This window comes from Artemia franciscana, chromosome 6 (assembly GCF_032884065.1).
Source record: "Artemia franciscana chromosome 6, ASM3288406v1, whole genome shotgun sequence".
NCBI lineage: Eukaryota > Metazoa > Arthropoda > Branchiopoda > Anostraca > Artemiidae > Artemia > Artemia franciscana.
In genome coordinates, this window is record NC_088868.1 from 24,252,922 (window position 1) to 24,279,500 (window position 26,579).

The 26,579-nt window shown below is 34.9% G+C and overlaps 1 protein-coding gene across 1 annotated transcript in view; it reads left to right on the plus strand.

The window, feature by feature from the left end:
• The window catches only part of LOC136028228 (anillin-like), a 64,871-nt gene extending 51,708 nt beyond the window's left edge, over positions 1-13,163 (plus strand). The window contains exons 14-15 of the mRNA XM_065705952.1: positions 6,730-6,902; positions 10,744-13,163. Coding sequence (XP_065562024.1) covers positions 6,730-6,902; positions 10,744-10,870 — 300 coding nt within the window. The 3' untranslated portion in view covers positions 10,871-13,163. The remainder of the gene's footprint in view (positions 1-6,729; positions 6,903-10,743) is intronic.
• The last annotated feature ends 13,416 nt before the right edge of the window (positions 13,164-26,579 follow it).

Consider the following 26,579-nt stretch of genomic DNA (forward strand, 5'->3'; position numbering starts at 1 on the left):
TTCTTCTGTTTTTAACAAAAAACCATTGAAAATACTTCGTTCAAAGTCTTATTAAGTACCATAGCCTAGCAGTTTTAAGCTCGTAAGATAGTATTTATAATCGAATTAAGTCAAATTTTTTCTTGTGAAAATCGTTTCCTCTTTTATTCTTTTTTTTTTCATACTATGTAAGAAGTGGAAAACAAAGATATTAAGAATAAATTCATTTGCTTTTTTTTCTTCTCTTTCTTTTTCTTACCTGGGTGCACTTTTCCTGTGTGTTTTACTTTATGAATCGCCTCGTGTGAAAAATCTTACGCCAAAATTATTTTCTGCTGTATGATTGATGAGAAAAGAAACAGAATCGTTTTTTTTTGTCAGCTATTTTATGATTAAAAAAAAAATCATTGCTTTTTAAAGCTAGAATATAGTTCAAATAAAATTTTCTCTCATATGTTAAATAAGTTATCTGTAATAAATGATAGAAATCTCTTTGAGTTTTTTACTAAAGAGGCAACGAATGGAACTCGACTCTTAACAACAATTATGTACAATTTTTGCATCCCGGTTGAGTCGACGAAGGACTTTAAAGCTTGAACATATTTCTACCCAAATGTGAAAACAGGTATCTCAGGATATTGTTTTGTGTTTTTTTTTTGTGACCTCAATTTGTGTTTTTTGGGCATGTACATACCCACTTCTGATTAGAATTTAGACAATACAATCCGGGCTTTGCATTTATCAATTGTTTATTTTGCTTTCTTTTTTTCAGAATACAGTTTTTAGTTTGATTAAAGTAGTTTGATTAAAAAAAAAATCTCGCCTCTTAAAATTTGTCACATATGTTGATAATTTAAACTAATATTTTTTTAATTCCCAACCTTGCCTTAAATACGCCTTTCCTCTGTGGCATTGGTGTACACAAAATCAATCTTACAAGTTTTGGAAAATATTAAAATAGCATCTATCTAAATTTATTTGGGACCTCACTAGTCTACATATGTAAAAGCGGCAGCACAAATGAATTTGATTGTATTACGGACAGCCTATCTACAACTCACTATGAACTTAGGACTAAAATATGTTGACCCCGACTTCCATCGAAATCCCATTCCCCCTTTACGTTAGCAATAGAAATGATTCTGCATCCCGGTTGAGTCAAAGAAGGACTCCAAAGCTCGAGCTTATTTCTATACACGTATCTAAGTATATTGCATTGTGGATGTTTTTGTTTATTTTTTTTTCTGTGACTGGTTTTTACAAAATAACTGCACACATGATCATTGAAGCTGCATCTTGTTTGGTGCAGAGTTACATAAGGCTTTCCAGCTTGAATTAGTGGAGGTATAAAGAGGGGACGTAGCCCCTTTCTCCAGCCTATTTCTTCAACTATTTGGCGAAAGGGTGGAAATGTTGCTCCTTCTTTGAACTGGAATCCCGTAGGTATTTTTAATCTCTGTGACGGAAGAACTTAGACGGACTGGTTCCTTCTACGCATCCTTCTATTCTCCCAACACCAATGGAGGATGAATCTGTATAATTGGATGATCAAATTGAGTGCTTTACAACTCCAGGACCAACAACTTTTCAGGAGAGATTTTCTTTTCTATGACTGAATATTTGGTGCCAGACGTTTCAGGGATATGCGAAAATAATGGCGTTAAGTCTGGTCGTTAAACAAAGGAGGGAACGAGTCTAATAAGGAGCGAGTCTAGTCGTTGCTTTGGTTTGTAGTCAGGGATTAAGCAAAGTTCTGTTTGATATCTATTCATATGGATTTTGTCCTAAGAATCTAATGATCAATTCAGTCTAAATTCGTCTACTTCTTCTTTAACTTGCGACAGCTTTTTCAAAAGTACTTGCATGCTTGTGGTTTTCTCTTTCATACAGACTAAAATTTGAGGGTTGAATGCTCATCAAATAATAACTTATGTATATTCTTTTGCAAAAAATATGGACATAAAAGTTTAACATAGCCAGGAAAACAGAGACGAAAATTTAATCAAGGAAGCAACCTTATTAACTAAAAACTAAAAATTTTAAAAACCGACTCCCTGGTCAAAATTTAAAAATACCTAGATGGTGATTCGGCTTCCCAAATTGATGACCAGTCGGTGACATGAACTAGCCAAATTATTGATTTTTTGATTGAATTGATTTTTTCAAATTATTGATTTTTTGATTGAATAGATTTTTTCAAATTATTGATTGAATTGCGAGAATTTTTCCTCGTCTGTAATTGAATAAATGATCTTTAATCGAATATTGAACAAGCGAATTTTCTTAATGACAGTTGAATCTTGTGAAGTTTAAATCTCAAATGTGTCTGGAAAGAATATGTCATCATTCCTAAGCATCTTTAAGTTGTAATCAAAATAGGTTTCTTTTTCTTTGTTATTGAGTCCTCCGAAAAAAATATTTGTCGACGCTCTTTTTTAATTGAGAGATTTACTAGAGATAAACAATGTGCATGTCTTCCCGTCACATCTCCGGCACGACCTTCTAATGAGTCTGGAGATCCCTCTTCTAATCCAAGTGAGGTGTAAACAAATCTTTGTTCGGAAAAAAATATTTTTTCCCAATAAAATTCAGAGAAAATGGTATTTTTCAATGAAAATACAAAAAAAAAGTATTATCCGAAATCGAGGGAAGTGGCAAAAAACATAAGGGGTAGGAGCGAATGTTAATGGTTGGCTATAGGAGAAGTGAACGTGTTCGCAATACGCCGCCTTCTTGCAGTGTCTCTTTTTTGGCTAAGGAAAAAAGATGTTTGTAAGAAAAATATATAAATTTTCTGCTTTGTATGCCCTTTTTGACTAGTCATACACTCAGAGTTTCAGCTTATGGGACAAATGAACCCCCTAGTTCATTACTGTCATTTTTTTTTTATATTTTTCTGTGTTTGAGACACATTGAAAACCTACTATCCAGTTACATTGCTATATTTTAGTTCTACTTATTTTTGGCTTTTAGGCCTTTGGTATGTTTTTTCTCTCACTCAATTCTGGACATTTGATCTTTTTTTTCATGATAAAGATATTGGACTTAGAAAAGAAAATCGACCAGGTAGATGGCTTGGCTTGATGCCCATTCATGATGAGACTTTACTAATACCGATATTTAGTTGACGCTATTTTAAATCGATCAGATTTTTCATAAATTTTTGCTGAAAAATTCTGCTTAAAAATTTTGATTGGCTTAAATTATTGCTAGCTAAAGCTCGACGTTGGTAAATTCTCATTGTGAATGGGACATAATCTACTGAGAACTATTAGTAACATGGATAAGTGCAATGTATAGGTAAACAGTAGAGTAGCCTAGGCTCAGATTGTTTTTCACATTCAAAACAGGTTCGAAAGAATAAGAGGATTGGTCTTCGAACTAAGATTAGCAAACTAGAAGTTGCGAGAAGACAGTCGTTAAGTATGGCTCCAAAATGTGAGTGCTATGAAAATCAAACAGTTCGTGGTAAGGAACTGTAGTAAGGAGCGACCCGGCTCAATAGTAACCAAAACTCTAAAAAATGGAATTTTGATGCCAATAGTTACATCAAAAGAATCACATTTTGATGCTGATTTTAAATATATAAATTTCATCAAGATAGTCTTACCCGTCAAAAGTTACGAGCCTGAGAAAATTTGCCTCATTTTAGAAAATAGGGGGAAATACCCCCTAAAATTCATACGATCTTAACGAAAATCACACCATCAGATTCAGCGTATCAGAGAACCTGATTGTAGAAGTTTCAAGCCATTGTCGACAAAAATGTGGAATTTCGCATTTTTTGTCAGAAGACAAATCACGGATGCGTGTTTATTTGTTGTTTTTTTTTTTTTTTTTTTTTTTTTTTTTTTTTTTTTTTTTTTTTTAGGGGTGATCATATCGACTTAGTGGTCCTAGAATGTCGCGAAAGGGCTCGTTCTAACTGAAATTAAAAGTTCTAGTGACCAAAAAAATTGGAGGGCACCTAGGCCCCCTCCCATGCTCATTTTTCCCCAAAGTCACTGGATCAAAATTCTGAGATAGCCATTTTATTCACCATAGTCGAAAAACCTAATAACTATGTCTTTGGGGACGACTCACTCCCCCGCAGTCCCCGTGGTAGGGGCTGCAAGTTACAAACTATGACCTGTCTTTACATAGTAATGGTTACTGGGAAGGGTACAGACGTTTTCAGGGGGATTTTTTGGTTTGGGGGGAGAGTTGAGGGGGGGTTACGTGGGAGGATCTTTCCATGGAGGAACTTCTCATGGGGGAAGAGACTTTCAATGGAGGGGGCGCAGGATTTTCTAGCATTTAAAAAAAAAAAAAAACAATGAAAAAATAAATATGAAAAGTTTTTTCTACTGAAAGTGAGGAGCAGCATTAATACTTAAAACGAACAGAAGTTATTACGCATATGAGGGGTTTACTTCCTCGTAATACCTCGCTCTTTACGCTAAATTATTTTTAGTAATTTCAACTATTTATTCTACGGCCTTTGTGATTCAGGGGTCCTTCTTAAGGAATTGGGACAAAATTTAAGCTTTAGTGTAAAGAGCGAGGTATCGACGAGGGGTGAGCCCCCTCATATACGCAATAAACCATACGAATATAGAAGTTCGCTACGTAAGTTAATTCGTAAGTTACGTATATTTTTTTCTTATGAAAACGTTAGTAAAAAATTAAAAGTTGTAGTTGCCTTTTTATGTAATCAAAAAATTGGAGGGGAACTAGGCCTCCTCTCTCGCTTCTTTTTTCTCAGATCTTCCAATTAAAACTATGAAAAACCCGTTTAGCCCAAAAAAAATAATATGCAAATTTCATTTTAATTATTTATGCCCGGAGAGCCAAGATAAAAAAATGCATTAATTTAAAAACGTCCAGAAATTAAACAAAAAAAAACAAGTTTTTTTTAAATGAAAGTGAGGAGCGACATTAAAACTTAAAACAAACAGAAATTACTCCGTATATGAAAGGGGCTTTTCTTCCTCAACGCCTCCCTCTGTACGCTAAAGTTTGACTCTTTCTCTTAGCTCTCCTTTTTAAAAAAGGAAAAACTTTAGCGTAAAGAGCGGGGCGCTGAGGAAGAAAAGCCCCTTTCATATACGGAGTAATTTCTGTTCGTTTTAAGTTTTATTGTCGCTCCTTACTTTCATTTAAAAAAACTTGTTTTTTTTTGTTTCTAAGAAAGGTCTACTAATTTTTTCTGATGAATTGTCTCAATATAATCTTAAGTATCCACTTAAGTGACTGTATATGAAATAAGAAACTTGACAAAGCTGTGGTTGATCCCTGCTAGACCTACTATTAGTTGAAGGAGGACCAAACTTGTGGAGGAGAGACAAAATGTTGTAGGAGGGCAAAATATGGCTGATCCCCGCTAGACCTACTGTTAGCTAAAGGAGGGCAAAATTTTGTAGGAGGACAAAAATGTGGCTGATCCGCGCTAGACCTATTATTAGCTGAAGGAGGACCAAACTTGTGGAGGAGGGACAAAATGTTGTAGGAGGGCAAAAATGTGGCTGATCCCCGCTAGACCTACTATTAGCTGAAGGAGGACCAAACTTATGAAGAAGGACAAAAATGTGGTTGAATCCCGCTAGATCTACTATTAGGTGAAGTAGGAACAAACTTGTGGAGAAGAGCAAAATGTTAAAAGAGGACAAAAATAGGGTTGAACCTGCTAGACCTACTGTTAGCTGAAGGAGGACCAAACTGGTGGAGGAGTAATATGAAATAAGAAACTGCAAAAATAAGGTTGATCCCCGCTTGACTCACTATTAGCTGAAGGAGGACCAAACTTGTGGAGGAGGACAAAAATGTGGTTGATCCCCGCCAGACCTAGTATTAGCTGAAGAAGGACCAAACAATAAGCAAGACCATATACGAATGGAATGGGAAGAGGCTGTACGTATAGATTTTCTAGAAGTTTGACTTTAATCGAAGGGAGCAGTGCAAAATGTTGAATATAGTCTCTTTTGGGTCCTCCCAGCTAAAAATCGAGGGGGAAAACCCTAAAACTCCTCCTGAGAAAAATGAATAAAATAAATAGGAAGTTTTCTAATTCTGGCAGATTCTTGTCAAGAAGTTCAAGAACGTCTTGTGGATAATTGTTTTTTTTTTACGACCAGTAAATGTTCACCTTCGTAATTTAGAATATTCTAGATAACTATTGAGACGTTCTTCCTTGATATTCAATTTGATATATTTGTAACAATAAAACAGAAATAGCAACTCCTTTTAATGTGAATCATCTTTGGTCATTTACTAGATGGTACCGCTTTTTATAAAGGTCAGTGACAAGAATGGAAGTTGTCGGTGTTATTTGAGTTATGTGTGTGCCAAGCATTGAACATACAGTTTACTTGCCGAACGATTATTATAGCCCGTCTCGTGAACGTTTTAGTGACCCCGTGGGGGGGGATCCTAATGGGCTGCTGACTCTTTCTTTTCAAACTTTCCATTCGGAACTAACGTATTTGTGAACTATATGAGAATTATTCGAACAAAATCGTAAAAACAAGGAAATTATGGGAGTGTATCTTGAGCTTTTACCCCCTCCTACATTCCTGTCTCCTTTTCGCACACTAATTTTTCTAAATTTTGATGGTGTAACCGTTTTTGTATTTGAACTCACTAGTATAAAAGTCGTCATTTATGTGAGACAGCCTTCTGAGGATGATGTTTGGTGTCGATGATTTCTAAGAATTATATTGTATATCATACTTCATTTTAGTTGTTAATTTTCTTTTTTTTTTGTATTTTTAGGAACCAATGAGTATTATTAATTTAAGGGATTGCATTACCCCCGAAGCCAGTGCCGTACCACGTGAGCTCTGTGCCCGGCCGAACACATTTATGCTCGTACTGTCTCGACCAACTCAGTCCGGGGATTCAAACTCTTTGGTCATGACTATACGAAAGAATAGAACACTTACTAGGTAATTCAATTTTTACCTTTTACACTTACTAGTTAATTTAGTTTTTTACCTTTTTACCGAGAAAACTTTCGATGTGTCTACAATATCTAAATAAAAGGCTTATATACAATTAGAAGTTTTATTATAGTCAAATACTTTCGATAAAGCTTTATTTCTTATTTTAGTATGTAAACTTACATTGGAGGTTTTAATTACTCTTTTCTTAAATGTTAACAGTGTTCAGTGCAATAGTGTTTTGTTCTTTTCGCGATTTTGCGCTAATACCGTACCGTCTTCATCTTGCTTTTTGTACGCCAACAGTCTTGAAATTATTTTAAGAAAGCTTCATTTTGCGGTACTCTATTCTTAAATATTTTTTAAACCGTATTAACCTGTCATAACCAGAATCGAGAATGGAGTTTAATAAGATCAACAAAAATGTTGGACGAAATAAGACGAATATTTCTGGAGGACAACTGCTTCCTTTCTTCAGCGCCATAAGAAAAAGTTTCAAAGAAACTTGTTCATATTTTCTGAGCGAACGAAGCAAATCGGATAAAGGAAGAACACTGCGGAAAGCCAAAAGAGATAAAAACCTGATTCGAAGAGTTAAATAACCTAACAACGTCGAAAAAACCAACAACCCATAAAATCAAAATTAAGAATAAATACAAATTTTGAAAACCGAAAAACCCAACTCCAAAGCCGAGCCTCTTGCAAATTTCCACGAATGACGAAAATAAGACAAGCGACATAAAAGATGAAGAATATTTCAAACGAACGTAATCAAATAATTCGTGGTAACGAACTGTAGTTAAGAGCGACCAAGCTCAATAGTAATCGAAATTCTAAAAAATGAAATTTTGAAACCAATAGATACATCAAAAGAATTGCATTTTTACGCTGATTTTAAATATATAAGTTTCATCAAGTTTATTCTTACCCATCAAAAGTTACGAGCCTGAGAAAATTTGCCGTATTTTAGAAGATAGGATAAAACACCCCCTAAAAATCATAGAATCTTGACGAAAATCACACCATCATATTCATCGTATCAGAGAACCCTACTGTAGAAGTTCCAAGCTCCTTTCCATAAAAACGTGGAAAATTGATTTATTTTTTTTTGCCAGAAGACTGATCACGGATGCGTGTTTATTGTTTATTTATTTTTCGTTTTGTTTTTTTTTCTCAGGGGTGATCGTATCGAGCCAGTGGCCATAGAATGTCGTGAGAGGGATTATTCTAAGGGAGAGATAGCCATTTTGTTCAGCATAGTCGGAAAACCTAATAATTATGTCTCGGGACGACTTAATCCCCCACAGTCCCTGGGGGAGGGGTTACAAGTTACAAACTTTGACCATTGTCTACATATAGTAATGGTTATTGGGAAGTGTACAGACGTTTTCAGGCGGACGTTTTCGTGTTAAGGGGGGAGTTGGGGGGAGGGTCCGTATCCTCCACAATACCTCGCTTTTTACGCTAAAGTATTTTCAGCAATTTCGACTGTTTGTTCTACGGCCTTTGTGATTCAGGGGTCATTTTTAAAGAATTGGACAAAATTCAAGCTTTAGTGTAAAGAGGGAGGTATTGATGAGAGAGTGAACCCTTATATACGTAATAAAAATATACAAATATAGAAGTCCGTTACGTAAGTTAAGTATATTTATTACTAATAAAAACGTTCGTAAAAAATAAAAGTTCTAGTTGCCTTTGTAAGTAACCGAAAATTGGAGGGCAACTAGACCTCCTCCCCCACCCTCTTTTTATTAAAATTGTCCGATCAAAACTATGAGAAAGCCATTTAGCCAAAAAAAAAAAAAATATGTAAATTTCGTTTCTATTATTCATGTGCGGTGAGCCAAAATCAAAACATGCATTAATTCAAAAATGTTCAGAAATTAAATATAAAAAAAATAAGTTTTTTAACTGCAAGTAAGGAGCGACATTAAAACTTAAAACGAACAGACATTATTCCGTATATGAAAGGGGCTGTCCCCTCCTCAACGCCTCGCTCTTTACGCTAAAGTTTTTATTGTTTTAAAAAGTATAGTTGTGACAAAGAGTCAAACTTTAACGTAAAGAGCGGGGCGTTGAGGAGGGGACAATCTCTTTCGTACGGAATAATTTATGTTCATTTTAAGTTTTGATGTCGCTTCTTACTTGCAGTTAAAAAAAACTTTTTTTTTATTTAATCATATTCTTAGGGAGAAAATTGTGTTACAGTTGACTTAATCAATGTTTTCTTTTGCTCTGTATCTGTTGGATCCAAGTGGTTGGGTCTAAATTTCTTTTTGTGAATATGAAAGTGACATAGGATTTATCTTGGGGACGAATAAATAATCAGCTTCTCTTTTAAGATTACCAAAATAAGAATCTCTTATTTCAAAATCACCGTATCTCTGTTTAAAGCCAAACACAAATTTAGTATTTTTCTATTTCAATAGTCATCTATATCTAGGGAGTATATTAAGTGGTTAATTTCATGTAGAGGTAATTTTATGGCATTTGGGGGAAGAAGAAGATATGTGGGAAGGGTTGGAGTGAAGAATGGTCCTTACAGTTTTCCAATGTGTGGAGAGTGGGAGGAAAATTTTTTGCATTTTCTCGGGAAGGGTTAAGGGTTCTGAGAAAGGAAATCTTTGGCTTGAAGGAGTGGGATGAGCCTTGGATGAAAAAATTACTTGAAAACGGGGGTTTTGTTAGTATTAAGAATCTGGCACGGTTTATTCGTGTAGGTATAACTCATTGTGAGAGTGTTATATGATGTCATTTTTCGTTTGTTTGTATTGGTGTTTTTGAATAACTTCCTCTGCTTTAATTGTTTTTATCAAGTGTTTAAATTGAATGCTTTAATTGTTTTTGTATGCTGTTGTTTTTGACGCCATGGCCATGCTGATTTTTACGTGTCAAATATACTACTACTATGCTATTATTGCTGGACCACATCCTTGTCATGTAAAATCAAAAGGGCCTATTCAAATAAAGTGATTATAAATTAGTTCTTCGAGCGCTGATTCACAATTTTCGAGTTTTTTCTCTTTGAGGGCATACAGTGTTGAGGTGTTCATTCCGTAAAGTGTTTTTCCGTCCTTCTAATGTACCATAGCCTGCAGGAGTAAGGGATTCTGTATACGCCGGAATTATTAAATTTGAGAATTAGATCTTTACCCTAAACTCCATTCTTGACCTTCATTTATTTTTTTATTCTTTATTATTCTATTCTTGGTCGCCAGGCTCAATTACCTTTTTCGTATTTTACCTGGTACCAATTCACAAATTTGCAAAGTATCGGCAAGTGAGAATATTCTTCCTGTGTCTTTGAAAAGGTGGCATTAGCGATTGTGGAAAGCAATACTTATATCACAAAAAAATGCAGGGTTTTGAAAATGGACGAACTCTTGTTAAGATTCCCTAAGCTTTGAGAACGTATCGTTGATTTTCCTTTGAATTTTGCCCTTGTTTAAATAGTATTTAAATAGATTTTGTCTTTGAATATGTACTCAGAAACAGCGTTTTTTGCTTTCTGATTTTTTATTCGGGAGTTTTGTTGGAATGTTATGTAAATTTATATTTCGGTGTTTCTTACTTTTATATTGTTTTTTTCTTTTCTTTTTTTTTGGTTCCGCATTTTTTTTTTTTTTTCATTGTTTACTCCTCTATTCATTTTTAATGTTTGTAAACTGGTTAAAAATAAATTGTTATTATTATTATTAGCATAATGAGAAAAACAGAAAAATGAAAACGAACAGCAAATATATGGATGCGCTTGTCTTAATTTGGAATAGAACGGATAAATAAACCAACTTACTGAATTAGCAAAATAAAAAATCCCGTGGTTTAAGGTTATTTGTTTATTTTTTAGTCACAAACTGAGCGCAGACTCAAAAGAAGAACGTACTCTTTGGTGCGAAAAAGTCAATGCTGCCCTCAAGGAAATGCGAGCTTGGGACATGGACGCGTTGGAGCCGAGTGATAACTGTCAATTCTAGCGTCTTATTTTATTCTTATTTTATTTCTAACTGATGATCCATTATTAACTGTTTTTTGTGTGTTTTTATAGAATGTCTTTAAAATAGGAGAGAAAACTGAGAGAGAAGATGTTTTTTCTGTTCCGACTTGTTTGGGGAGGGGCTATTCTATAATCGAGGATGCGTCGTAATGTATCATTGAAGATAGGGCTAGTCAAAGACAATGAAAAAAGGGCATTGTTTCTAGGGGAGAGGGGGGATATTAATCCTAATATTTAAAAAAATTCATTGTGGTAGTGCACATTTATGAGCCAGGCCAGCTTTTTGACGCTAAAATTTGTGGGAAAACGAAGCTAAACAATTTTGTCTATGAAGGGCCTCCAGTTAGAATTTGATGCAGAACATGAGTTTAAATACGGAAATTTGAAATATGACGTCAAAATGGAACTGTTCCCAAAGCCAACATGTTGAGAAGCACTTTATTCAAGTTAAATGAATATTTAATTATTGTATAAGAATAATTACTAACATGAATGTCAATTGGGGGGGGGGGATCAAAGGACTTATGGCCTCTAGCAATACTTTTGTCTCCCATCTCGCCCCTAGATTTTGATAAATACCTTTTTTTCGCAGTATTTTCACTGGAAAACGACGAATTAGGCTCCAACTTCTAAGATATCGAAAAAAATATTCCCCTCCCCCGCTCCTCGGAAATTTCTTGAATTGGCGTCACTACTTACAAAATGACTTCAAAGTTTGAAATTTGACTTCGGTATACAAATTGTACATAAGTGGATTTTTTCCCACTGTCCTTAACTAGTTTGTTTTTCTTCGTATCTGTGAGGAATGTTTTTTTATGTTTCTCTTTTATTTTGGCTTATGATTTTTTGTCTATGTAAACTTAATTTAAATTTGTATGCATATAGTCCATAAGTATTTACAGGTCTAGTAGTTAAGACTAATTTTAAACCTTTTTTCGTAACATTTTTCTTCAACTATAGGCTATAACCTAATCTCCCTGTTTTCTTGCAAGTTTTCTGATGTGGCAAATTAGTGTACTGGTGCACAAAGTGCAATTGGGTACCTGAAACTCATTTAAATAAGTATTTTGTCTATTATAGCCCTTCTCATGGTCTTTATCCAGTCACCATATTGGCATAGTACATTCATTCCAAAACATGTAGAGAATTTGGCTTTGATTGGAGAACAAAAAAATTCCTGTACTTGTTTAGTAGTGTTCTTCTTTTTTCTACCAGAATATTGCTTGGCTGTTTGGCAGCTTACTATCATTCCCTCTTTTGTATTCTCAAAAAAAGAGTTTCCAGCAAAGATAGTAGAAGTTTTATTTGTTGATATCTTGTAAATCATATAGATGTCAAGCACTTATTAATTAAAGATTAAAGCTGAATTTTTGGAATGGTTGGGAATTTTCATATTGAGTTTTGGCTGATTTATACTTCAGAACTCGCAAGTTTTTGAAGTTGAGGGCTTGTAGCTCCAAGGAGCGTTTTGGCGTCTTTTTCCATAGAGCCCCTGCAAAGTTTCTTTTTGCCTCAAGGCTCCTCATTCCCTTCCGCTCCCTTTCTAGGATTCTGGGAAGTAATGCCATTAAAAAGAAAAGTGTAAAAAGCGAACAACACTTTTAGGAGCCAGATTGAATCAATGTAGATGTCCTTCAGCCCCTTCCCATCCTTCCCTTCCAAATCCACCTTTAGTTGATATTTGAGGTAAAATATACCTTTCAGTATTTTCCTTCTGCAAAGAAAAAGAAATATTGAAGACTATAAATATTATAATAAAAGAGTTCATAAAAATGTAAATATACAAGAGACTCAAACATTTGGATCGACTTGTGTTGCATCAAAACTCTCTCGCTCCCCCTTCATATCTCTGTCTGTCTTCCCTCCCTCCCTCTTTCTACAGCTAATATTTTAATAGTTAATGCTTTGACTAAAATTTTTATCCACCAGTTTAGTTTTTTTAGGTTAAAAAATCCACTACGTTTTAAAATTCTTGTCCGCAAATCCGTGTTCTACTACATATTTTTTCATACATCTTTTGGGACGATGCTAATGATAGGATAATAGTTTTATTTGTTTGTATACATTATTTCTTCTGGAAGCTTAATGATTGGACTGCATGTGTGTCAAAGTTTTATGATATTTTGTATTATTTCTATTTAACCAGGGTACATTTGTGATGTCGCTAGTGTGTAGGTCTAAGATACTAGGTGAGGTATTGCAGTAACTTTATGTCTTTATTCTGGAATGTTTCAAACTCTACCTGCTTTTCATTAATATATTATTTAATCGTTTCTTTATTTGCGTTGTTTAGGATCGAGGTGTGCCATATTCCTTTTCGCAAAAATATTAATTATACAACTTGATTAATTAATTAAATTAAGATGCAGGGTATTAATCTTAATTGGTCTAATAACGATTATATTATACGCTTTAGAAAACTTATAAACAAATTGCGGAGAGCGATTTCGCTCTGTCTTAACCCCTGTTAAGACAATTAGAGGAGACCACACCTTCCTCTCTTTCATATCTAACTAATGGCCCTTTAGAAACTCTAATCAGATATTACTTATATATTAAATATATAGATTCCACAAGAAGCATAGAGTAATGTTCGATTTTAGCAGAGACGGAGTACGTAGATAAAACGACAAAAAAAGGAATATGAGAAAGAAAAAAAGAGACACAACTATCAGAACAGTTTAAAAAAAAAAACATCTATAGTACACTGAATAGCGAATAACTTTTATGTACATACAACTTTTAATATCACTGTATAAAAAGGGGATACCATGAATGAAAACTGATGTTGCGATTGTGTTTCGAAATACGTTTTGATAGAGCTATTGCTGGGTCGGCTATTTTATAATTACGGATTCATGGTGAATTTTCGGTCGACAAGGGTGAATGCAGTAAATATATTGCAAATTTGAAATATACTGAACGGAGTTTACGTTTATCTATTTGTGATAAAATCTTCCAAAATGGTGCTATACATAGAAAATGTGGTAGTGTTATTGAATTATATAGTTTAGCGAGGATTATTCGGTTAAACCTTTTTTTATTTTGGACAACTGAAGCATAAGACGACGCACCACTTCTTTTCAAGGTGGAAAATCAGCAGCAAACGGGTTTGCTTGAGGGATGGGCCAATGGTAGACCATAACAAGTTCTTCAACTGTCTTTCCCAAAGAACCTCCCAGTTGGACTGACGGTGTGAAACCCAAATCACCCCAATTAAATAGAAGAATCTCAGATTTTTCTGTGTTAAATTCCAGCCCCAATTTAGAATATTCACCCTCGAGTACGCCGAAGTTTTCATCATCCGCATAACAGACAAGTGTAATGCTTGTTGCTGTCTCGATGCATGACGATATACGTTTTGATTTAGCATCTAGGACGCCGTTGTTAAAAAGAGCAAACGAAGTGATAGCACCTTGACGCGCACCTTTGTAAATAGAAACAAAACTATTCAGATCTTTTGGTGGGTTACTGAGACGAGGAAGTCTGTATTGTGGAGCACGTGAATGATTAGATGAATCTGAAACTGGCAAGTTAAATGGATTTGTAATTTTGATGTGTACTTTAAGCCGCGAGTGAACGCCTCTTTTTGCCGTATGAAGGAGCGTGGTTCCGTGTACCAATGAGTTAAATGCACACCTAATATTGTGTGCTGCTAGAATGAGACCCTCTTGGGCCAGTTCAGTCTCTATCAAAACATTAGCTATAGCACTAAGGGCATCAACGCACCCTATTTTATTCTGAAAACCAAACTGTTATGGTGGAACGCGACATTTTTCCTTTACTTCATCTACAAAGAGCTGGTCAAACAGTTTGTAGAATATAGCAGAGATTGTTATAGGCCTAAAGGTCGAACACGAAATGTTAGATTTGCCTTTCTTAGGGATAGGATTGAGATCACCAATGCAAAAAGACGACGGTAATGTAAAAGTATCAAAAATCATCAGGAATAGCAATCCTAGATGTGACATGAGCAAAAGGGTTAGATGGACAGCATGATATGCACTAATTTTATCTATACCAGACGAAGCTTTCCGTTTGAGCTTGGAGAGCTGTGATTTAGAGTCTAATATAACTAAAAATCATCAATCGAGATATTTTAAGGCCGTGATTAAGTAAACTTGAAAACATCGAGCTTCAAAATTGAAGTTAGGTTAGCCTTCTGTCTTTTAATTCTCTAGAGACCGTCGGTTGTCAAAACTTAAAATAGCACCAATTATCAAGTCTTGTCAAAAGTTTTGATTGACAGCTTCCTTTGGTGACATGCTTCAGCCGACAAATAGTAATATATTTGGCTGCGTCTTGCAAAGCTTGGTTACCGACCAAGGGAGAAGAGAAAATGAGCAAAAGAGCACTATCATTCTCAAGTACAAAATGCCCATGTATATGCAACATTGACGGCATGCATAGAGTGCATTTTAAAATTTATTGTTTTTTCCACTTTTTTTCTCAGGGATAGGCTATTTAAAATACCTCAGTTGATTAATTAGAAACTAAATACCAAAATTAGTTGAAAGCTTTCTTCGAGGATTCTTAGAAAACCAAAGGTTGCTTATAAATTAAATAAAAAAAATGACTGAAAGTAAGGAGTGACATTAAAACTTAAAACGAACAGAAATTACTTCGTATATGAAAGGGACTGCTTCCTCGTGAACGCCCCGCTCTTTACGCTGAAGTTTTTTACTGTTTTAAAAAATGGAGTTAAGAGAAAGAGTCAGACTTTAGCTTGAAGAGCGGGGCGTTGATGAGGAAGCAGCCCCTTTCATATATGAAGTAATTTCTGTTTGTTTCATGTTTTAATGTCACTCCTTACTTTAAGTTAAAAAACACTTGTTTTTATTTAATTTAATTTCTGAACGTTTTTTAATCAATGCATGTTTTGATTTATGCTCTCCGCAGATGAATAATTAGAACGAAATTTGCATATTTGTTTTTTTGGCTAAATGGCTTTCTCATAGTTTTGATCGAATGATTTTGAGAAAAAAAGGAGCGGGGAAGGAGGTCTAGTTACCCTCCGATTATTTGGTAACCTAAAAAGGCAACTTGAACTTCTATATTTTTACGAATTTTTTTTATTAATAAAAATAAGTTTTATTAGTTGAAGATTTACGTAACTTACTAATTAGCTTACGTAAGGAACTTCTGTATTATCATATTTTTATTACATATATGAGGGGGCTCACCCCCTCGTCAGTACCTCGCTCTTTACGCTAAAGCTTAAATTTTGTCCCGATTTCTTAAGAATGACCCCTGAATCACAAAAGCCGTAGAATAAATAGTTGAAATTTCTAAAAATACTTTAGCGTAAAGAGTGAGGTATTAGGAGGAGGTGAGCCCCTCATATGCGCAATAATTTCTGTTCCTTTTAAGTCTTAATGCTGCTCCTTACTTTCATTTGAAGAAAATTTGTCATATTTATTTTTTCATTGTTTTTTTTTTAATAATGCTCGAAAATCCTGCACTCCCTTCATGGAAATTTTCTTCCCCCATGAAAAGTTCACCCAGCATATCCCTCTCTTCTCAACCCCTGCCCCCAATCAAATGAAAACGCCCCTGAAAACGTCTGTACACTTCCCAATTATCATTACTATATGTAAGCACTGGTCAGTGTTTGTAACTTGTAGCCCCTCCCACGGTGACTTTGGGGGAGTAAGTCGTCCCAAAAGACATAGTTATAAGGATTTTCGACTACGCTGAATAAAATGGCTATCTCCGAATTTTGTTCCGGTTACTTTGGGAAAATAATTAGCGTGGGACGGGGGCCTATTTGCCCTCCGACTTTTTGGTCACTTAAAAAGGGCACTGGAACTTTTCATTTCCGTTAGAATGAGCCCTTTTGCAACATTCTAGGACCACTGGGTCGATTCGATCACCCCTGAAAAAAAAAAAAAATAAACACGCATCTGTGATCTGCCTTCTGACAAAAAATACAAAATTCCATATTTTGGTAGATAGGAGCTTGAAACTTCTAAAGTAGGGTTCTATGACTTTTAGGGGTTGTTTGTCCCTATTTTCTAAAATAAAGCAAATTTTCTCAGGCTCGTAACTTTTGATGGGTAAGATTAAACTTGATGAAGCTTATATAATTAAAATCAGCATTAAAATGTGATTCTTTTGATGTAACTATTGCTATCAAAAATTTCATTTTTAGAGTTTTGGTTACTGTTGAGCTGGGTCGCTCTTTACTACAGTTCGTTACCACGAACTGTTTGATAAAGTTGGAGGACAAGCAATATAAACAAAGGTATTTTATTTCAAATGACAATACAATTAAGTATGTAAATACAAAGAAGGATAGAATGTAAGGAAAATGAATTTTCCTGTTACCGGTACTAGACGATTAATCTTATAAGTACGGCTCTCGTATTGGAAGCCCCCGTGGAACTCTGGGATCAAAGCATCCATGAAGAATCCTTTCAGCTTGGGAAAAATCTTATCGGTCCAAAAGCCTGGATCGCGGTCTATCTTTTCAATGTAGAAGTCTTTCTGGGTAAAAATCATGAAAAAGCAAGTATCTAGCTGAGCACATTCAAGCTGACATTGTACTTGGTAAAAGTAGTCGTGGCCTCGTTTGAGGTTGACCTGTCCATTCTTTCCAACTTCCATGCAATAGTCCGCCTTAGCCTCTTTTCGATTCTTTATCCACTCGCCTATCCCCAAATCTTTCGCAGTTTCGCAGTTGCATACCTCGCTTTGATTTAATTTTCCCCATGATTTCAGCTTTGTGTGCACAACTTTACGGAAGGCTCCTGACTATTTCTCATTTCTAGGTTTCTTCATTGCATTGAAATAATTTATGAAAATTTCACACTCTATTAAAGCTAATGGTCTTAATTTGTGTCCAATGCTATTTTTCCTATGATAGAAAATCATGAATAACTTCTGCGATTTAGGTGGTTTTGAACTGATTTTTTTTTTTTTTTTTTGATGACTCTCGAGTTAAAAAGGAAAAAAAATGTTGGTTTCACTTTTTCTGTATATGCTTTACCTATTGTGCAAAAAAAAAGAAATCAAGTTATTTTAGTTTGGTGAATAAAAATTTAGTGGATGGGAAATGACAGTAGATTTTTTTTTTAGTTCATCCTGCCAGTATTTAAAAAAAATGTTGGTTGCAGAATTGTTATATTTTTATTTTTAACGGTGCAAAAAATTATTTTTAATTTTCAACATTTTTCTTGCTAGAAGGTATGAAGTTGGCTCCAGAGGGTAGAATTTTGGATCATATGTAGATTTTATAATCTAAAACCATTACAGAAAATTTCTGATTTCTTTCATAAATAGTTTGAAAGCAAAATCAGAAAAATACAATTTCAAAATGTGCTTACTTTTTACTTATTTTACCCCAGTTTCCGGCTTAATAGCGTTGTTCATCAGCCAATAGAAAAAAAGGCGGGATTCTTATCCAATTTTAGGCATTACGCCTAAAAGGCATTGTGTCTCTGATTAAAGCTGTTGACTTGTCAACTGAAGTCAATAAGACATTTGAGCTATGAAGAAGAAAATTATCAACAAAAGGTGGCTGAATTTAAAATACCGGTAAGTAAAAATTACATATACTGGTTTCATTCCCTCTTGTCCATTAAATAAAAAAACAAGTTTTTTTAACTGCATGTAAGGAGCGACATTAAAACGGACAAAAATTATTCCGTTTATGAAAGGGGTAGTCCCCTCCTCAATGTCCCGCTCTCTACGCTAAAGTTTGACTCTTTCTCACAACTATACTTTTTAAAACAATAAGAAACTTTAGCGTAAAGAGCGAGGCGTTGAGGAGGGGACTACCCCTTTCATATACGGAATAATTTCTGTTCGTTTTAATGTCGCTCCTTACTTGAAGTTAAAAAAAACTTGTTTTTTTTATGTAATTTCTGAACGTTTTTAAATTAATGCATGTTTTGATTTGACTCACCGCACAACGAAATTTGCATATCTTTTTTTGTCTAAATGGCTTTCTCATATTTTTGTTCTGACGATTTTGAAGAAAATGGGGTGGGGGAGGAGGTCTAGTTGCCCTCCAATTTTTGGTAACTTATAAAAGTACCTAGAACTTTGTATATTTGTATTACATATATGAGGGGGTTTGCCCTTTCGTCAATACCTCGCTCTTTACACTAAAGCTTAAATTTTGTCCCGGTTCTTTAAGAATGACCCTAGAATCACCAAGTCCGTAGAATATATAGTTGAAATTACTTTAGCGGAAAGAGCGAGGTATTTAGGAGGAGATGAACCCCTCATATGCGTAATAATTTCTGTTCGTTTTAAGTTTTAATGCTGCTCCTTACTTTCAGTTGAAAGACTTCTTCATTATTATTATTATTATTTTTTTTTTTTTAATAATGCTAGAAAATCCTATGCCCCTTCATTGAATTTCTTTTCCCCTGTGACAAATTCCTCTAAGTAAAGATCCTTCAACATAGCTCCCTCCCCTCTACCCCCCCCCAGCCAAAACCCCTCAACCGTTGACTTTTAATTAAACGGAATAGTTGTGGGAAAAGTCAAGTCATGGCCAATTGTAGAAAAAGCCAAGACAGGTTGTCCAATTAAGTGGGCATCAGGTCAAGGTAAACACTGGTCAAAGTTTATAACTTGTAGCCCCTCCCCCGGGAACTATGGGGGAGTAAGTCGTCCCCAAAGACATCTTATTATGTTTTTTGACTATGCTTAAGAAAATGGCTATCTCAAAATTTTGATCTGTTGACTTTGAGAAAAAAATGAAAGTGGGAATGGGCCTAGGTGCCCTCCAATTTTTTGGTCGCTTAAAAAGGGCACTGGAACTTTTCATTTTCATTAAAATGAGCCCTCTTGCGACACCCTAGGACCAATGGGTCGATACGATCACCCCTGGGAAAAAGAAAACAAATAAACACGCACCCTTGATCAGTCTTCGGGCAAAACAATTCTATGACTTTTAGGGCGTGTTTCCCCCTTTTTTCCAAAATAAGACAAATTTTCTCAGGCTCTTATCTTTTGATGGGTAGGACTAAATTTAATTAAAATCCGATTCTTTTGACGTATTTATTAGTATCAAAATTCCGTTTTTTAGACTTTCGTTTACTATTGAGCCGGGTCGCTGTTTTTTTTTTTTCTATGGTTCTTTTCATTTTTTTTTAGAAAGGTGCTGCTTGGAGAACAAGATAAAGATAATTTGTCAAATGGATCAAAAATCTCAGAAGAATTTTCAGCAAATCCTCTCATAGACGATTCAAATAAATTGGGAAACGGTGGTAGTTCTTACGGTGTTGATTGCCCCGATACGAATACTGAGATAGACTTATCTGGAATTCCAGATGGAAACTGCATTGTGAATCTAAGGTATTTCCTTGCTGAAGTAATTTCAGCATTCAGACACAAAATCAGTTGCGATCACGGAAAATTGATTATAAAGCAATTAGAAAAGAAAGGCCTGAAAACTGAACTGAAAGTTAAGTGTAATAAGTGTAACTGGGAAAAGAGGATTAAAGGTGAACCAGAATGTCCAGCAACAAGCGTAAAAGAATATCTTTCAAGTTTTACGGACCAGACACAGGTTGCTTTTTCCGAAAAAAAATCAAGTCTTAAAGGCTGCTTGAATTCGAAGGCTGTTTGGGGAGCCATGGGTAGTGGAGGAGGGTTCTACACTATGTGCATTCTTCGGGGTGCTTGAAGTGAAACCAATGTCACGAATAGTTTATTCCCGTATTGAAAGGCAGCTTGGTAATGCTTGGATGAATAGTTTATCGGACATTTTGCTTGAAAATGGACGAGAGGCCTTAAAATCAGCCATTCATGATGACAGGTATAAGGAGGACTCATACTGGACAAAAGTGATATGTGATGGAGGCTGGAATAAGCGTAGCAAAGGACACGATTATTCGGCCAAAGGATGTGTTGTAGTTATCATAGATGCATTTACGAAAAAACTGTTATATGTTGGCATAAAAAATAAATACTGATATATATGTTTTTCTTCTGCAAACGCCAAAGTAATTCCCAAAGATCATTTCTGCTTTCTGAATTATAACGGAAATTCAAGGAGCATGGAAACAGATATTCTAGTTGAAGGCTTTCGTTCCAGTGAGGAGATGCACGGATTACAGTTTTTAGAGTTTATCGGTGACGGTGATTCTAGTGTTTTTTATAAGCTAAAACAAAGTGTTTCCTACGGTTCCATCATACGGAAACATGAATGTTCAAATCACGTCACAAAAAACTATACAGCCCATCTATATAATTTGTGCAAAAATAAAAAAGGTTTGTACACAAAATGTCTTCCCCGAGGAATTATACAGCAACTGACAAAAAATTTAAGGGGTGCGATAAAAATAAATTCTGAAAATAATGGAACAGCAGAAGAATTGAAAATCTTGTTAAAAAGAGGTCCGTACCATGTTTTCGGAAACCACACAAAATGTGATTCTGGCTGTCCTAAGATTGCTGAATTGACCGTGAATAGTAAAATAGAAGATCGGTGGAATAATTTTCCCCTGCACGTGTTTGAAGATGTTATGACAGAGGTCGATATTGTGTGTCGAAAAGCAGAGCAGCTTTGAAATGACGCAACTACAAACTTAGCTGAAAGCTACATGTCAGTTGTTGCTAAATTCATCGGAGGAAAGCAAATAAGCCGGTCTAAACGAGGTTCATATCATGCAAGACTTCATGGAGCAAGTCTTGCTTATAATTCAGGTCCAAAATGGCATCAATTAGCTTGGAAAAATATTTTTGGGCTTTGTCCTTCTAGCGTAATAAAAAAATATTGTAATAAAACGGCTAAACTCCGTGTAATATCTAAACGTAATTTGACCAGTTATTATAGTGCTCTTGGAGGAAAACACGTTGCTAAGTTAAAAAATAGAAACTATAACTTTGGTAATCGTGACTATGGACCAAATTGCAATAAGCCAGACATGACTTCTGATGAAATGAATTTGGCCATACAAAAATATACTGACGAGAATTTAAAATTGGATTTTGCCAGTATAAGCTGTTTGTTCAACAGTACCAAGGGCCAATCCAAAAATGACACTTGGGTTGAAGAAAGATCTAAGAGAATAACTAGTAGTTACTTCCACAGAATTGCAACCAGAAAAAACAGCACCAGAGTTGCCCCAATTGTTAAGCAAATTCGAAACTTGGGACCTAGATTCTGCTCTGCCCTAATGAAAAAGGGCTTAGATTTAGAAGTAGTGGCACTAGAAGCATATGAAAACAAATTCAACTTTAAAAGTCGTAAAGGGAGATGAAATAGGACTCAGTGTGCATTCACAGTATCAGTATCCTGCTGCATCTGTAGATGGACTGCTCCCTAATGGCACACCTATAGAGATAAAAACGGTGCATAATATACCAGAGTTCAAAACCATTTATGATGTGGCCCAGTCAAAAAATTTAGTTAAAGCATTTTTTCTTGAATTATCCAGTGAAGGTCTTCAGCTAAAAAAAAATCACAGGTATTTCGCCCAGATACAAGGCCAACTCGAGATACTGGATAAAATGGTATGCCACTTAATAGTTTATAACTCTATTGAGGATTGGGAAACAATTACAGTTCACCGATCGAAAGAATACTGGGAAAAAATATTTCCGAAGCTTGAAGCCTTCTGGAATGAATCCTTACTTCCTGAAATTTTAGACTCAAGGGTTGCAAGGAATATGAAAATTAGAGAACCTGTGTCTGTAAAATGTACAACAGCCCACCAACCGAAGGACTCGAGCTTGTCTCAAGAAATAAAAAGAGGAAAAAAAAGAAGGTTGAGTCGAGTTGAAGTGAACAGCAAGAAAAAAAAAACGCACAGAAGGGATCAGGGGAGAACAGTGAATTTACCAGGAACTCAATGCATGAAAACAGTGATTTTGAAGAAATAATTTGGTCTGATTTGGAATAGATAAATCTTCGTGTTTGATAAAAAAAAATGTGTTAAAAAATATTGGCAAGGAAAATTCTTTTTTCCTCCATAAATTTCTGTCTCATTCTTCGTCAATGTCCAAAAATAATGAAGTTTCTTATCTGGTCTGAAGTATATTAAATACATTTAATAAAACAATTTTAGTTTTTTTTATAAATTTTTGTATGTTACTTGGGCTTAATATTTGTGATTTTTATAGTTTTTCCTACAATTATTACGTTTTCTGTACAATTCGTTCATTTTTGGTATTTAATTAAAGCGTCATTAAGTTTCTTTCCGAAATCTTGTGCATCTCGCCCTAACACAAAATAACGTTAATGCCCTAATCTTATTACAAGGAAAATAGCTTTCATCTTATTAATTCCAAAATACTGACAAAAAAAATCCCTATAAAAATCAAGGTGACTGGAAAGATATTGAAGATGAACTGAATGCGTAATGTATAATTATTTAGTGTTTAATATACTAATTACAGGAAGCATCAACAATTAAGGTTTACAGATTCTATTTAGCGACAATTTTTTATTTTGGTTTACGGTTAGAAGGGGAACTCTAGCCCAACTCCTATGGGCAGTAATTTGTGTCCTTTTTGGTTTAACTTTAGTACTCATTTTAATTTTCAATCGTTTAGGATTTAATTATTTGTTTATAGCAGTACCCATTTCTTTTATGTTTGGTATAATTATTTATTTTCATTTCTGTTCATTTTCAGTCAATTATGCATAGACAGTAATGTTTGACCGTTTCACATTTAGATCATTGAAGGATTTTATTTTCTGTCCGTCTGTTTCAAATGGCTCTTTAATTTTGATTACTTAACTCCCTAGCCTAATTGTATAATATACATTCCCAGATTGCTATGAAATCACGATCTTTTACCAGACTTAGCAGACATCTGCCATGCTTGGGATACTTATGTCATGCTTGGCACAGATCATTCACTCTTAGTACTGTTCTCACAGTTCCGCTATGCTTGGCACTTCTGCCATGCTTGGTACTAGCCACCGGAGGTATATGATTTCTGAGAGTGAAAAACCTCTCAAACATTCATCCTTTTTCTATGGGTAGTTTACTTGCATGTGCGGACTGTTTGTTTTCGTTGTTGTATTTTAATAGGGGCAGATACGATGGACAAGGGTTTTTAAATTCCTTTTGGGAAATCCCGAACTTTTTACTGTTATCGCTTTTCTTCTATTTCAATAAAAATTCTTTTTTATGTGCTTTAACCCGTATGCGCCTGAGAGGCTATATTTCTTCCAAAATAAGTTCATTAGTACGGGTATGCATTGAGTTTTTCGTTTTACACAAACTTTTCCTCTTGTTATCTTCCCAATAAATTAGTTTTATTTCCATCAATTCTGTTTATATGCTACTTTTTCATAGTAAATTTATGATGGAATGGCGGATTAGTCTTCTTAGTTATTTAGCAGGATGAGATTGAGGAGCACAAAAACACAAACGTACGCAAACACAGGAACAAGTCTACACACACACATCAAATTACCAATTACGCACTTATTGTTTGATGCAATCTGTGCTAGAGTTTTGTTCGCAGGAATTCTTCAATTCAATTCAATCATATATATTTAAATAAAAACACATAATTACATGTACATAATCTGCCAGGAAAGCACAAAAGTGCTTGACTAGGGCAGAAACTTAACTAAAGAATAATTAAACAATCAACTAACAGAAACAACGAATCAACTGGATTTATCAAAAAAGAAAAAAAAAAGAGAAAAAAGGGGGGTGACGAAGAGAAAGAAAAGAAAAGAAAAGACCGAAAAGAGGAGGACCGCATGATATTCAAATCTAAACAGTATTTCTGTAACGACCCTTCACTGCTCGCTTGAAGGTAGTAAGGTTATTTGAGTTCCGGATTTCCAAGGAGATTGAATTCCAGATAGCTGGTGCATATCCGTAGAAAGTCCTTTGTGAAAGCCAAGTTGGGTATCGCACAGAAGATTCTACTCCTGGAGGTAATCATACATTCTTTCATGGACTACTTTCTCATAAATCTTCAAAAAAAAAGGTAACATAGAAATGGATCGGTAATTACTCGGTTCATTTTTTGACTTCCCTTTGTGAAGGGGTAGCACTCGGGCTAATTTAAGTCTTTCTGGAAAAGTTCCCTCTTCAAGTGATAAATTAATCAGATGAGTCAAAATAGAAATAACAATTGTTTTTGTTGCTTTAACAACTTTTAACGATACTTCATCTACTCCACAGGATTGTTATTTCATACTCATAATTATTTCATTTATTTCATTTTCATCACAATTTGTAAAAAGGAATTCAGAAGTAACATGACGAGGTTTAAGTTTGGGGACTGGTGGACTTCGAGAACTGAAGATTAAAAGAAAATAGCCAGGTGGGTGTTTCACCCACCTGGCTAACTGCTTGCAATTCTCAATACCCAAGGGTTCTCCCAATAGCCAAACAATTTTCATTTCCAAACGGACTCGGTCTCGGTTGAGGTTTGGGAGGGTTCACGCTTTACATTTCAAAACAGACACCCATCTCGAAAATAAAAGATTTGTCTACTTTTCGTACAAGTTCTACCATTTGCATTCAATGCACATCGAATCAAAATCTCTGAGCGAAAAAATATAGGATTACCCTTTAAATTGATGTGCAAAAGAAAACACTATTTTTAGCTCAGCAGTGGGTATATTTTCTTTTGCATAACCTGTTCATCTAAATTAATCTTCGTAGAATCTAACGTGCTTTTACTAAACAAACATCTTTTGTTTTTTTCTCCCACTGGTTTAACAATATGTAAAAACATACAGACTAATTATGTTTTTGTCAAGTCTCATAAACGAGTTTGCTATCGAATAGATACTAGCAGTGGCGTTATTAAGATTCTTAGAATCTGTTTCAGAAATTGGGCGGGAACAAAAAAGACCATTAGCCTTAACAAGCAGTTGATTGTACAAGCTTGTCATTTTGGTCTGTAGGGGCTATTATCGGCGATCTGAAACGATTCTTTGTGGCAACCGACTTGTAAAAATTTCAGGTAGCTGAAAATATTCTAGGGGACTGTTAGAAAACAGGAAAATACATCGAAAAATGGTTCCAATCATCTTACAGGTTATTGTCTTCTGCTCATGATAGTACCGATTTTGTTCCAAAAACAATATCCTTCATAGAGTACACTTGTGAAAAGACCTAGAAATTTTCTAAGATTTCTAAGCAATTAGAGGAAATAGAGTAAAATCCTTTCAAACATTTTGTAGCATCTTCAAGAAGCTATGGCCTGATATTAAAAGCGGCATCTTCCGCCAATGAATACTTGAGTACTTTTTAAATATAAATTTTCAATTTAACATGGGATTTTCGAGTTCCATGGTGCAGAATCGTAACATTAAATTTGATTGATCTAGACTTGAGATAGGTGTGTCTTGTAGCGCCTTAAAACTTAAAAAAATAGTAATAATCATTTGCCAATTCAGGCTCTTTTTTGATACGTGAATTTTTTTTTCGTCAATACTGAATCAAAATGTGTACCCTCTGTTAGTTTTGGGCTTTCCGGTGGTTCTTCTGAGGGATGAGTACCCTAAAAATGTGAATATTCAGTGAAAAACAAACAATGAAGCGAAAGACAAGGAGAAAACAAAACTATAAAGGAGGTAGAGATATTAAATGGTTACGACGGGTAATCCCCGCGGAGAATTTTCCTCAGATGCAGAATTGAGCAGCCAAAGGGAAAGTATGACAAATAAAACTAATGAAGAAAAGGGAAAATTTTTGAATATTTACCTTTATTTGTATGGGCTAAGTCACTTTCTGAACCGACGGACTGTC